This window comes from Pseudogymnoascus destructans (genome assembly GCF_001641265.1).
Source record: "Pseudogymnoascus destructans isolate 20631-21 unplaced genomic scaffold scaffold_6, whole genome shotgun sequence".
In the NCBI taxonomy this organism is placed as follows: domain Eukaryota; kingdom Fungi; phylum Ascomycota; class Leotiomycetes; order Thelebolales; family Thelebolaceae; genus Pseudogymnoascus; species Pseudogymnoascus destructans.
The window spans coordinates 112,550-126,188 of NW_020167525.1; the positions used below are offsets into that span (position 1 = coordinate 112,550).

Sequence of the window (13,639 nt, forward strand, 5' to 3'; positions counted from 1 at the left end):
CCCAGGTATGAGGAAGCAGGTAGAGACAGTGGTAAGAGAGTGCGACATTTGCAGCAAGTCAAAATCCAATAGGCATCTGCCATACGGACAACTCAAGTCGACACCAGTACCAAAAGGAGCATGGAAATCAATAGCTTTGGACTTCGTCGTCAAGCTTCCACCCTCCAAGGACCCGTTAACAGGAATAGAATACGACTCTATCCTCGTCATCACGGAAAGACTCACGAAATATGGGAAGTTTATACCATATCTAGAAGCTAGCGACGCCGAGGCGCTCGCATATACCTTCATTCGAGTCATATTAGCCGATCATGGGATGCCAGAAGAAATCATCTCAGATAGAGACAAGCTCTTTACTTCGAAATTCTGGAAATCATTGATGGCGCTACTGGGAACAAATCATAAGCTGTCAACAGCTTTTCATCCCCAGACAGACGGCCAAACAGAAAGATTAAACCAGACCCTTGAACAGTACCTGCGAAGCTATGTCAATTATCAACAGGATAACTGGGTTCAGATCTTACCCATCGCACAGTTTGCATATAACAGCGCGATGACAGAAGCAACGAAACTCTCACCGTTCTTTGCCAATTATGGCTAGCAACCAGAAGCATATAGGCAACCAAGACCGGATGAATCACGAGCTGAACAAGCCCTGATCGTGGTGGAACAACTTAAATCGTTCCACGAACAACTTGCGACGGACATCCAATTCTTAAATGAACGATCCGCCGCATACGCAAACAAGAAGCGCAGTATGGAACCTGCCTTCAAGAAGGGGGATAAAGTATACCTACTCCGGAAACATATCAAAACGAAACGACCAAGCACAAAGTTGGACTTCAAGAAATTGGGACCATTCAAAATATTGAACAAAGTCAGCTCAGTTAATTACAGACTGCAGCTACCCAAGAAGTCTAGACTACACCCGGTATTTCATGTCTCACTACTGGAACCAGCAAGAGGAAATACCCCAATTGCGACCGACACCGAACTCCAACCCGAGAATGAGATAATCGAATATGAGGTCGAAGCGATCCTAGACAGAAGGTTAGTAGGACGTCGAGAAGAGTTTTTGATAAAATGGGAAAATTACGAACCTACGGATAATTCGTGGGAACCAACAAGAAACATCAGCAAAGAACTGCTGGAGGAATATCGACGCCGCCATCCGCCAGCCATTGATCCAAGATGCAGGGGAGTAGGCCAGTGGATCGGAGGAAGCGGGGGTCCCGGTCACAGACGAGGAGGCAGCGCTAACTGCCTGTTCCTCGGCCTCAACAGCGTCACGCTTCTCAGCAGCCACACGTTCGGCCTCCTCTGCCGCATCAAGCTCGTCGAGGGTTTTCAAACCTCGCTGGAGCATATCTTTACCACGTGTTCGGATGAGGCGTTTCTGCTTCCGCAGACGAAGTAACTTCGAAAGGGTTTCTTCCTCTTCGCGATCCAGGCGATCCTCCTCCCGTTCGAGCTTCACCCAGTCGGGATGCTCAGGACCCATACAGTCACACTTTTCTTTCAAGTTGCGACGAACGCACTCGGCGCACCGCCGTGAATCATTTGGAGACGACACGCAAGTAACGTTTCGCCTCACGCAGTTCGAGCAAGAATCCATTTCGGGTAGTTCGTATCCGTGGTTCTTTATTCGACGGACAAGATCATTGCGTTCCTGGAGTTTGCGGGCAGTGTGTCAGTAGGCATGTTGCATGTTGAAGGACTCGCTGAGGAGCAGCAGAGTCCCGGGGACATGGACGTACTTATAGGATTCGAGACGAATGCCCAGGGGAAGGGAGCGAGTGTTACGACGGAACAAGAAGGCTGGCCAACTACAGGACAGGAAGGAGGGAGGTCGCATGAGACCGGCCCTGGTACCTGGAGGGGCAGCGGGGAATAGTAGTTCCGAAAGTATCACGTGACGGACTCGCAGGATGATGAGAAGAGTCCTAAGAGTCCAGGACTCCGAGGACTCGAGTGAGTTCCCAGGAGTCCACTAGGCACGTGATGGACTCGCAGGATGATGAGAAGAGTCCTAAGAGTCCAGGACTCCGAGGACTCGAGTGAGTTCCCANAGAAATACCCACATCTGCTAGACGAAGCAGAAGAGCGAGGGAAACGATCTCCCCAAGGACCACCATTGGAAGCGGATGAATACTATCCTTCCTCGGACGAGTCAAAAAACTAGGAGTCCTCGACGGTAGGCCACCGGCGAGCGACATGAAGAGGCCTAGTACAGACCAGCTATGCGCCACGACGGGCAGCATGCAACTATATGTGGTCGCTAAGATACAACAGCGACACCTCCGAGCAATGATTGACTCAGGAGCGACGGGCAACTTTATGACAAAGAAAGTAGCAGACACGCAAGGTTTCAAGACGCAATTGAAAACCGAACCATACCCGTTAATGGTCGTAGATGGAGAACCCATCTCGACTAATGAAGGAATGGTGACCCACGAAACGGTCCCATTGGAAATGGTCATGCTACACGGGCACAAGGAAACGATTCAGTTTGACATCGTGCACATGGACAACCATGCGTGCATCCTTGGTATGCCATGGCTCAAGAAACACAACCCCCAGATCGACTGGTGGAACGAGAAAGTTGTGATGAGTGCGCGTGTGAACAACGAACGGACACGCGACAACGGGAGAAACCCTCCCAGGGCCGGAAGGAGTTATGTGCAACCTCCGAGCTCGATGACCTAGCCCAGGCATCCTCACCGACGAGTATACCGGTGGAGTACAAGGAATACGAGCGATTATTCCAGGAAGGCCCTAAGAACGAGGCGCTTCCTAAGCACCAACCATGGGATCACGAGATACCTTTGGAGAAAGACAAGAGTCCACCGTTCGGACCAATATATCAGCTATCGGAAAAGGAGCTGAAGGTACTTAAGGAGTACATCGATGATAACCTAGCGAAAGGATTCATCAGACCATCCACATCACCAGCAGGAAGTCCGGTGCTTTTCGTACCAAAGAAAGACGGCTCCCTACGGTTATGTGTGGACTATCGAGCGTTGAACAACATCACAATCAAGGACAGGTATGCCCTGCCGTTAATCAACGAACTACACGATAGATTTCAAGGAGCAAAGATCTTCAGTAAGCTAGATCTGCGAGGAGCATACAACCTGATCCGAATCAAGGCTGGGGAAGAGTGGAAAACAGCATTCCGCACCCGCTATGGCCTATTCGAGTATCAAGTCATGCCCTTTGGGCTAACAAACGCACCCGCATCCATGCAACGACTGATGAATGATGCTTTGCACGAATACTTAGACATCTTTACCATTGTCTACCTAGACGATGTCCTGGTGTATTCAGCAACCAAGGAGGAGCATGTCAAGCATGTCAAACTCGTCCTGAAGAAACTAAAGGAGTACAGCTTACTCCTCAAACCAGAGAAGTGCGAGTTCCATAAAAACCAAGTCGAATTCTTGGGTTACATTATCGGAACGCACGGCATCAAGATGGACCAAGCAAAAGTAATGGCAGTGTTGGAATGGCCAACACCGACCACGGTCAAGGAAGTGCAAGCCTTCCTAGGCTTCGCCAACTTCTACCGAAGATTCATCTCGGGATATTCCAAGGTAGCTCAACCACTCACGGAGATTACCAGAAAGGATCTCGAATTCAAATGGACGGACAAGGCAGAGGCTGCTTTCCAGGAACTTAAGACGAAGTTCACGGAAGCACCTATCCTTGCTACATTTGACCCTGCAAAGAAGATCATCCTCGAAACGGACTCTTCTGACTTCGCAATTGGAGCATGTCTGAATCAACCAGACGAGAACGGTAAGTTCAAACCAATCGCGTACTACTCTATGAAACTGTCACCCGCGGAACTCAATTACGACATCCACGACAAGGAGCTACTGGCTATTGTCGTTGCCTTTGAGCAGTGGCGAGTATATCTTGAGGGATCCACCTACCCTGTGCAGGTATGGACGGATCACAAGAACCTCATATATTTCACCACGACCAAGGTTTTAAACCGCAGACAAGTCCGCTGGGCAGAAACCCTCGCAGCCTACAACTTCACGATAACCTATCGCAAGGGCTCCGAGAATGCAAGAGCAGACGCTCTCAGCAGACGGACCGACTACGCCGGCCCAAAGGAAGAAAGACCTAGAGCAATTCTGAAGAAAACAGATGCAGGGATACAGTACAACGAGTTACTAGCGACGATCTCAGTCATCGAAGATACAGAACTCGAGGAAAGACTCAAGAAAGCTTACGCAACAGACGAATGCGCCAAGCGAGTCTTGTCCAAAGTCGAAGGCGACTTCACCATCGACGAACAAGGATTGATTCGATACAAAGGGTTAGTGTATGTCCCAAGTCAAATGAGACGCCCGCTGGTGCAAGAACAACACTCGTTACCAGCACACGGTCATCAGGGAGTAACGCGAACCTTCGAACGAATCACCCGACACTACTACTTCCCAGGTATGAGGAAGCAGGTAGAGACAGTGGTAAGAGAGTGCGACATTTGCAGCAAGTCAAAATCCAATAGGCATCTGCCATACGGACAACTCAAATCGACACCAGTACCAAAAGGAGCGTGGAAATCAATAGCTTTGGACTTCATTGTCAAGCTTCCACCCTCCAAGGACCCGTTAACAGGAATAGAATACGACTCTATCCTCGTCATCACGGAAAGACTCACGAAATATGGGAAGTTTATACCATATCTAGAAGCTAGCGACGCCGAGGCGCTCGCATATACCTTCATTCGAGTCATATTAGCCGATCATGGGATGCCAGACGAAATCATCTCAGATAGAGACAAGCTCTTTACTTCGAAATTCTGGAAATCATTGATGGCGCTACTGGGAACAAATCATAAGCTATCAACAGCTTTTCATCCCCAGACAGACGGCCAAACAGAAAGATTAAATCAGACCCTTGAACAGTACCTGCGAAGCTATGTCAATCATCAACAGGATAACTGGGTTCAGATCTTACCCATCGCACAGTTTGCATATAACAGCGCGATGACAGAAGCAACGAAAGTCTCACCGTTCTTTGCCAATTATGGCTACCAGCCAGAAGCATATAGGCAACCAAGACCGGATGAATCACGAGCTGAACAAGCCCTAATCGTGGTGGAACAACTGAAATCGTTCCACGAACAACTTGCGACGGACATCCAATTCTTAAATGAACGATCCGCCGCATACGCAAACAAGAAGCGCAGTATGGAACCTGCCTTCAAGGAGGGGGATAAAGTATACCTACTCCGGAAACATATCAAAACGAAACGACCAAGCACAAAGTTGGACTTCAAGAAATTGGGACCATTCAAAATATTGAACAAAGTCAGCTCAGTTAATTACAGACTGCAGCTACCCAGGAAGTCTAGACTACACCCGGTATTTCATGTCTCACTACTGGAACCAGCAAGAGGAAATACCCCAGTTGCGACCGACACCGAACTCCAACCCGAGAATGAGATAATCGAATATGAGGTCGAAGCGATCCTAGACAGAAGGTTAGTAGGACGTCGAGAAGAGTTTTTGATAAAATGGGAAAATTACGAACCTACCGATAATTCGTGGGAACCAACAAGGAACATCAGCAAAGAACTGCTGGAGGAATATCGACGCCGCCATCCGCCAGCCATTGATCCCAAGATGCAGGGGAGTAGGCCAGTGGATTGGAGGAAGCGGGGGTCCCGGTCACAGACGAGGAGGCAGCGCTAACTGCCTGTTCCTCGGCCTCAACAGCATCACGCTTCTCAGCAGCCACACGTTCGGCCTCCTCTGCCGCATCAAGCTCGTCGAGGGTTTTCAAACCTCGCCGGAGCATATCTTTACCACGGGTTCGGATGAGGCGTTTCTGCTTCCGCAGACGAAGTAACTTCGAAAGGGTTTCTTCCTCTTCGCGATCCAGGCGATCCTCCTCCCGTTCGAGCTTCACCCAGTCGGGATGCTCAGGACCCATACAGTCACATTTTTCTTTCAAGTTGCGACGAACGCACTCGGCGCACCGCCGTGAATCATTTGGAGACGACACGCAAGTAACGTTTCGCCTCACGCAGTTCGAGCAAGAATCCATTTCGGGTAGTTCGTATCCGTGGTTCTTTATTCGACGGACAAGATCGTTGCGTTCCTGGAGTTTGCGGGCAGTGTCAGTAGGCATGTTGCATGTTGAAGGACTCGCTGAGGAGCAGCAGAGTCCCAGGGACATGGACGTACTTATAGGATTCGAGACGAATGCCCAGGGGAAGGGAGCGAGTGTTACGACGGAACAAGAAGGCTGGCCAACTACAGGACAGGAAGGAGGGAGGTCGCATGAGACCGGCCCTGGTACCTGGAGGGGCAGCGGGGAATAGTAGTTCCGAAAGTATCACGTGACGGACTCGCAGGATGATGAGAAGAGTCCTAAGAGTCCAGGACCCCGAGGACTCGAGTGAGTTCCCAGGAGTCCACTAGGCACGTGATGGACTCGCAGGATGATGAGAAGAGTCCTAAGAGTCCAGGACTCCGAGGACTCGAGTGAGTTCCCAAGAGTCCACTAGGCACGACGCCACTATATAAGTAGATAGTATTTCCTTAGATAGGAGCTTCGTGCTCAACTCAATACAGTATTTGTTATATACTAGTAACGTGTTACTTGAAGCCTTTGTGTCTGATCCCCTGCCTCCTCTGATAAGTAAACCTTTACGCAAGAGAACCTCTGTGTCTTCTATCATTTAGAAGTCAGCGTTACACTCCTGTTCCGAGACGGTGAACGATTCCGCCTCCGACCCTTCATCTGAGCTCTCGTCTTCTGGGGTGCTTTCGCCGTTTATTCCCCAGTCCTGTTTGTTCACAAACGTTGCGTTCAACTGTCCTGTCCAGGTGGCATTGAGTTGTTTGCCGACTTTGCGTCCGCCGTTCCCTTTCTTTGGCTGTCTGCAGTCTCGGGCCATGTGGCCTGGCTTGTCGCAGTTAAAACAGAGTCGTTCCTTGAATTGTCTGTCTTTCTTAGGGTCACGGGGTCGTCCAGGTTTGAACGTGGCATCGAGTTCCATTGGGTCCGCCCAACGGTTGTCTTGCGGGTGTTGATCCCGTCGTCTGCCCTCGTTTCCCCGGTAGGGGTAACTTTTCTTGGGCTTGTCATAGGTCCGACGTTCCTTCTGGAATTCGTATAGTCGATTGTCGATTCGGACCGTATGTTCGATTAGCGCTACCATGTCCGTTGGTTGTTGTTCCAAACGGGCAAGTTCCATACGTATATGGCTCTTCAGCCCATGTCGGTAGTGGCTGATGAGTGCGCTGGCGTCCCATCCTGTCTGATTGCCGTATCTCTGGAATTCTGTGGAGTATGTGAGGGCGCTGCCAGTCTGCTTAAGTGCAAACAGATGGTCTTCTGCGGTCTTAATCTCATCGATGTCTCCGAACATGCGTCGAATTTCCTTACAGAATCCATTCCAGCTGCCAAACATAGTCTGCGTAGTTGTCATGCTTCCATTGGTACTTTCATATTTGAAATAGTCCTTGAGGAATGGTTCGATCCATCGCAGGGCTTCCCCCCTAAGGTAGGACGCAGTCCACAGGGCATAGCTCTCCTGGGTGGGAAACTTCTCGTCATTGAAGTGCTGGTACAGTTCGACCTGTAGCAAAAACACCTCAAGTTCCTTTCGGTTGCCGGAGTAAGTGTCGGGCAACTTGACGCGTAGAGTTTCCTTGAGTTCGTTGACGGTGGGTGCGTCGGGCATCTCTTCATTCTCAGGCTTAGACCTCTGAGACGAAGTTGGCGTGGTGGGGGTTTTCCCCTTCGAACTGACGACAGACATGTTGCGTTGTGTATGAGCCAGTGCCTCGTAGAAGTGGTGCTCAAAGTGTAACGCTGACTTCTAAACGATAGAAGACACAGAGGTTCTCTTGCGTAAAGGTTTACTTATCAGAGGAGGCAGGGGATCAGACACAAAGGCTTCAAGTAACACGTTACTAGTATATAACAAATACTGTATTGAGTTGAGCACGAAGCTCCTATCTAAGGAAATACTATCTACTTATATAGTGGCGTCGTGCCTAGTGGACTCTTGGGAACTCACTCGAGTCCTCGGAGTCCTGGACTCTTAGGATTCTTCTCATCATCCTGCGAGTCCGTCACGTGCCTAGTGGACTCCTGGGAACTCACTCGAGTCCTCGGAGTCCTGGACTCTTAGGACTCTTCTCATCATCCTGCGAGTCCGTCACGTGATACTTTCGGAACTACTATTCCCCGCTGCCCCTCCAGGTACCAGGGCCGGTCTCATGCGACCTCCCTCCTTCCTGTCCTGTAGTTGGCCAGCCTTCTTGTTCCGTAGTAACACTCATAAGCACTAAAGCCACCTACTATTATACATCGTTAAACTACACATTCGTATTTCATAAAGTCATCAACTTTCCCATGGAGATATCTCAGTGAGAATCATACATTCATTTTTACAAGACTACAACTCTGTACAACATAGATACAACACTATGGTTGGAGATTTCACAGTCATTTCTCGAAATTCAAAACCTATTTCAACAAAAGGGGGAAACAGAGGGGAATAGGAGAAATCCCCGACTTTTCTCACCATTACACCTACGTACGCACATGTTATAAGAATAGTACAAAAATCACCGGGAAATCCACTGTCATTTTGGTCTATCTTAAGTAAAGAGGCAAAAACAACGAAAAGCCACAAGAAGAAGCATTGGTGTTGTTTTTGGTCTCCTATCCGTTAGGATAGGTAGGAGAGGTATGTTGCCACCGGGAGCTTCGTAACGGAGTTGAACCGTTGTTCCATCACTCTTTTGTTTGGTATTTCGGGGTTGGGGGTTCTCATTTGTATGGGTAAAGAGAGGCCCGTCATCGCCCTTTATAATTCAATCAAATGTGGACTGTAGCACTTGGTGATATCGGTATAGTGTCCCACTGTCCCTCTTCAGGCGTTTGAGTTGGGGCAATGGGGTCCGTTGTGAGGGTATTTGTAGTCTGTAGTTGACTTAGGTCGTAGTCTAAATGTGAAGGGAGATTGTGGAGGCATTGCGGTCCCTTAAGGATGCGGATATCTCGCGGGTTCTCATTCCAGACTTATGTAAAGCTGGTCTCGTTGTAGACAGCATTTCGGTATATTTCTTTGGTGCTTAGCACCCTTTCCGAAAGGACGCGCTGGAGCATCATTGCGTGGTAGGATTTGCAGGCGCTTTCTTCTGTCCAGAGGTACATTGATTTTTCGAAGGAGTGTGAGAGGCATGCTTTCCACAAGCTCCAAATTGCTGTGCGGCCGATGGATTGCCATTGGTGCCGTGCGATGCGATCATGAGACGGCCCAAAGGCCATGAGGGCCTCGAGTCCATTCTACTGACGCCTCATGTTTGTGACGTGTCTAGCGGCGGGAGGCATTCAAACAAAGGCTTGTTTATAGGTGGGTAGGCAATTACCGAGGGCGCTGGCAGTATAAAGATGCGAGTGGTGCAAGGGGCGTCGCTAAAATGCCAATGGCGCTGTCAGCCGGAGAGGGATGGGCTATGGAGCTGAAAGAGAGAAGGCGCTGAAAGGAGATCCAGTGATCACACCAACTCATATTACTTATGGCCGTGGTGGAAATAGTGGGGTTAGCTTAAATCCCACTGTGGAAGTACCTTCTGTTTCTTGACGCGAAGATCGACAGCTACCACCTAAGGCTGGGGGGGGGGTGACGTTAAGACAGTGTATGTGTGCACCGAGTGCTTGATAGACCCAAACAGTCAAATAAATCAACCACTGCATATAATACATATTATACATTTGATCCATGTCTGAACCCCCCCCGTTCTATGCAGCTATATCACTTTGTTGTAGGCGCCTGATGTGACGCCAGCTTCTGCCATTCGACCGCGAGAAGTCTTGCTTGCTTTCTTTCCTCAGACGATGCGTGTAACCCTGCGGTTCTCCCATACAAGGCAGCAACCTCAACGACTGCTTCTCTGATCCTAGATGCAGCAGCTTTGAGCAAGTAGGTCTCTTTTAATGAGTCCTGGTCTGGCATTATTGATGCCAACTTATAGTAACCTTCTGGGTTATCAAACTCAAGCGCTGCTTTCTTGAAGCTCATCCTCGCCTCCTCCTTCTTGCCATCTCGATAACAGAGATTTCCCTGCTGGACCAACGCGTTGCCAATCTCAGCATCGACGGAGCCGTCACGCGGAGTCTCTGCAGCTTTCTGAAACATCTCGGCAGCTTCGGCATGCTTCTTCTGGCGGTCCAGGATGCGGCCGTATATTACCATTGCCTCTGTATTTCCTTGGTTGGCGTAGAATTTGAGCTTGGTCATGGGTATTAGCAGACCTGGATGGTGAAGATTGTCCTGCAGCAAAGATCTGTTCAGGACGGCGACAATGGAACTTAAGTCGCCAAGCGTTGCGGCGCAGATCATCATATTTTCCCCCATTTTCCTCAGAGGGCGAGCAGGATTCTTATTCAGGATCCTGCTAACCATGGCTAAGGTAGGAGGATCTATTTTGTGTTCTGTGATGGTCAGATACGCCGCAACCACGGGACTAAGGCTCACCTCTACAGAAACGGATCTCCCAGCCAGGTCCTGCCACTGCATTGCAATAAGAGCTTAAAAGTTCGATTGAATGTTCAGGTTCAATCTTTAAGGCTCCCGCCTTTTTGGCGAGTGTGAATTGAGCAATAGTAGCTTTTCGATTCCCGATTAGCGCCTCTGTCCATTCTCGCCGTTGACTCTGGCGATCGGGTTTTCCTTGGTCGTTTAAGGGTCTCGATTGCCGGCGAGTAGACGGTGCCTTGGACACCTTTATTTTGCAAGCATGAATGCTCGAGAATGGCCGTATCGAGGGTTTAATACAGCGACTCAATGCGCCTCTGCTGTGTGGACCGAGAAGAGCTCCCATCGACTGCATTTTAAGCCAGCTCGGGCTAATCGGCCAATTGGCCCTTAAAATTGGCACGGCTAGTGTGTGGCGTTTGCGGAAGTCTTTCGCGTGTAAGAGAAATACGAAATAATCGATATAATATCAAGGGGCGTTCATGCTCTTCGATTATGAAATACAGAATGCCTCGAGATGCAGTGGTTGCTCACGTGCAAATAAACTCTTGGTACGTGCACGATACCAAATTCTCTACGGCGGCCAAGAACTTTATTCTCAAAAAAAGTTGAAACGCCATCCTGCACCCTGCATGACGGCTCTCGCTCAAACCGAACTCTTCTAATGTTCTCACGAATCCTCAGCTCGGGCGCAATATCGTCCCCTTCAACAAGCACGACGAAGCTTCTAAAAACGAGAAGAAATCACCGGGCGGGCGATCTCTGACGAAGCAAACGGCCGAGAAGAAATCCGGTGCCCCAAAATCAACAATGGTTACGACGAGGCGGCAAAGCGGCCCGAGTGCGACGTTGATAAACCTTGACGATAGCAATGCCAATGTGCCGAACGAATTACTATCTGAGAGCGCGAAGAAGCGTAGGCGCACTGAGCTGAGCAAGAAAGCGGCGACAGATGAAGAAACGGGCACACCCACGAAACGACGAAAGCTACCTGTGCGGAATAAGGACGAAAATTCCCAAGCCGTAGCACAGAGCCACCTTGCCGTGGAAATACCAGTCAAGGAGTTGCCTGAAGAACCTACGCGCCTACACCAACGGCAAAGTCAAAGAAGGCCACCCCGAAGTCAACGCCAAAAGGAAAGAGGAATGCCAAGTCTGTGGATGCGGAGCCTGGAGCAGAGACCGTCAGTTCCACAGAACAGAAAGAGCTTGCGGAGAAGGGTACCATTACGAAAGCTTCCGATGCTCCAGCTGTTGTCGATGCGCCTATGGCAAAACCTAAGCACAAAAAGTTTAGTGACAACGACCCTGTCGAAGTTATAGCAGCCCCAGAGCCAGAGCCAGAGAGGATACAAGAGGACGAAGATGAGAGCTCGGATGACGATGCCCCAGAGGAAGTTGGCGCCGAAGCTGCGCAGAGTAAAGCTCTAGGAGCTGCACGCGAAGCTGCGAAGGCGGCAGAACAGTAAGCTACCCTTCCTTAAACTCTGTCAAACTCTAGCTAATCTTGCCGTTTCAGAAAAGAAGCAGCTGAGCGCCAGAAGCGCAAAGACCGTGACGCGCAGCTAAAAGCACAAGCTAAGGCCGCCAAGAAGCGGAAGCACGCAGAAGAGGAACTTGATGAGTCCGCCACCATTGAGAACTCAAGCATAACCGTCGAGCCGGTAGGACGGGCATCAAAGGCCAGGTTCGACCGCACAACTCTCCCGGATCTGCTTCCGGAAGATTTCCTGGAAGATGCCAGCTCGGAGGACGAGGCTCCAGTGCAAGTTGAGAAGTCGCGAGTGTCGAAGAAGATAAAGTTCGCTTATGAGGAGAACAAACCGAAGGACAAGAAGCTGGGATCAACCACGTATCGCGTGGCGCAGTTGGAGAAGGCGGGGTTTGCACCGAAGGTGTCTCGCAATACTCTATCCGTGCAGGCAAGTCTTCAGGGAGGGCGCAAGGGGCAGGTCAGGAAGCCTGTTTCGAGGGAAGAATAGGGCAGAAGGTGCAGAGATTGAGCTAAAACTGAGGAAGTCAGGGCCCGAACCGAAAAGCACATACGTGTGATGAGAGACACCTATAGTCACAAACCTTGTCGGTATCCACGAGTACGATCCAAATTCTTTATCTCACCAAAAATATTCCCCTGGAAGTGATCTAAACACTTTATCTGGGAGAGAATCTGCATCAGACTATCCGGATGGATGCCGTGATTTTCGTATAATATCATCGAAGACACGATACTAAGTGACCCACATTTCTGTCACCACCAATCCAAAATGTAAACCCAGCCAAGAGCTTACGTATGAATGCTGACAGTGATATACAGATACGTCTCACACAATTTATGTACGCCGACGGATGGAGTGGTGAAAAAAGGCACTGGATTGGGGAAGGTATGACATTGGGGTAAGACGATAGGGCGGCTGAGCTATGTATCTCGCTCGCGCGAAGGATTGATAATGCGTGGTATTAGGTGGTACATAGACATGTTGATTTCCTCGATTGGCTCCGTCGCTACGCTCATCGCGATGACAAGCCGCGGGGATGCCGTAAGCCATCTTTCGCTATTTCGATGGGTGAAGTCCCTAATTCTGGCCCCAAGTCATCTGGAGTCAAGAGAAAATCCCCAAAAACTACTCACCGACTGCTTACTGTCTCACTCTCACAATACGACGGCAACCCATCTATAAAGGGGTCCCTGGAACCTGCACTTTGTCAACCTGAATCCCAACCTCAAAGTTCAAATTAACCCAACCTGAATCCAACTAGCCAAGCACCTACCCACAATCAAAATGAAGCTCCTCACCACCCTCGCCCTCTTTTATACCGCCCTACTTGCCCACGCAGTCAGCATCCCCGCCGACCTGGCCTTCCCGCTCAAGTCCCGCGAAACTTGCAGTAGCCCGCCTGGCGAGAATGGATGTGGCTATGGTAGAGAGTGTGGCGACGGCCCCGGCGTTGCAAGTTTCCCATTTACTCTACTTCACTCTTGCCCGTCATCGTACTCTATCGATGAACAATGTGCTGATGCCATACGTGTAGTATACCTGCAGTCCTGCGGGTCAGATTGTAGCCATCGCCTGCTGTGGGCCGAACGGGTGCAAGCGTATTAACGAGCAACCTTACTGCGTCTAA

The 13,639-nt window shown here is 49.8% G+C and overlaps 3 protein-coding genes across 3 annotated transcripts; 2 read left to right on the forward strand and 1 right to left on the reverse strand.

Moving 5' to 3' along the window:
* Positions 1-8,600: 8,600 nt before the first annotated feature.
* Positions 8,601-11,127, reverse strand: VC83_03243 (uncharacterized protein). Its single transcript, XM_024466891.1, has 2 exons — positions 10,517-11,127; positions 8,601-10,473 (listed from the first exon to the last, which is right to left on the reverse strand). The coding sequence occupies exons 1-2, from the start codon at positions 10,869-10,871 to the stop codon at positions 9,794-9,796; spliced, it is 1,035 nt and encodes a 344-aa protein (XP_024325643.1). The 5' UTR covers positions 10,872-11,127; the 3' UTR covers positions 8,601-9,793.
* Positions 11,128-11,784: 657 nt separating this feature from the next.
* On the forward strand, positions 11,785-12,498 carry VC83_03244 (uncharacterized protein; the record flags this gene model as incomplete). Its single annotated transcript, XM_024466892.1, has 2 exons — positions 11,785-11,981; positions 12,036-12,498. The coding sequence occupies 2 exons, from the start codon at positions 11,785-11,787 to the stop codon at positions 12,496-12,498; spliced, it is 660 nt and encodes a 219-aa protein (XP_024325648.1).
* Positions 12,499-13,296: 798 nt separating this feature from the next.
* Positions 13,297-13,639, forward strand: VC83_03245 (uncharacterized protein; the record flags this gene model as incomplete). Its single annotated transcript, XM_024466893.1, has 2 exons — positions 13,297-13,461; positions 13,547-13,639. The coding sequence occupies 2 exons, from the start codon at positions 13,297-13,299 to the stop codon at positions 13,637-13,639; spliced, it is 258 nt and encodes an 85-aa protein (XP_024325649.1).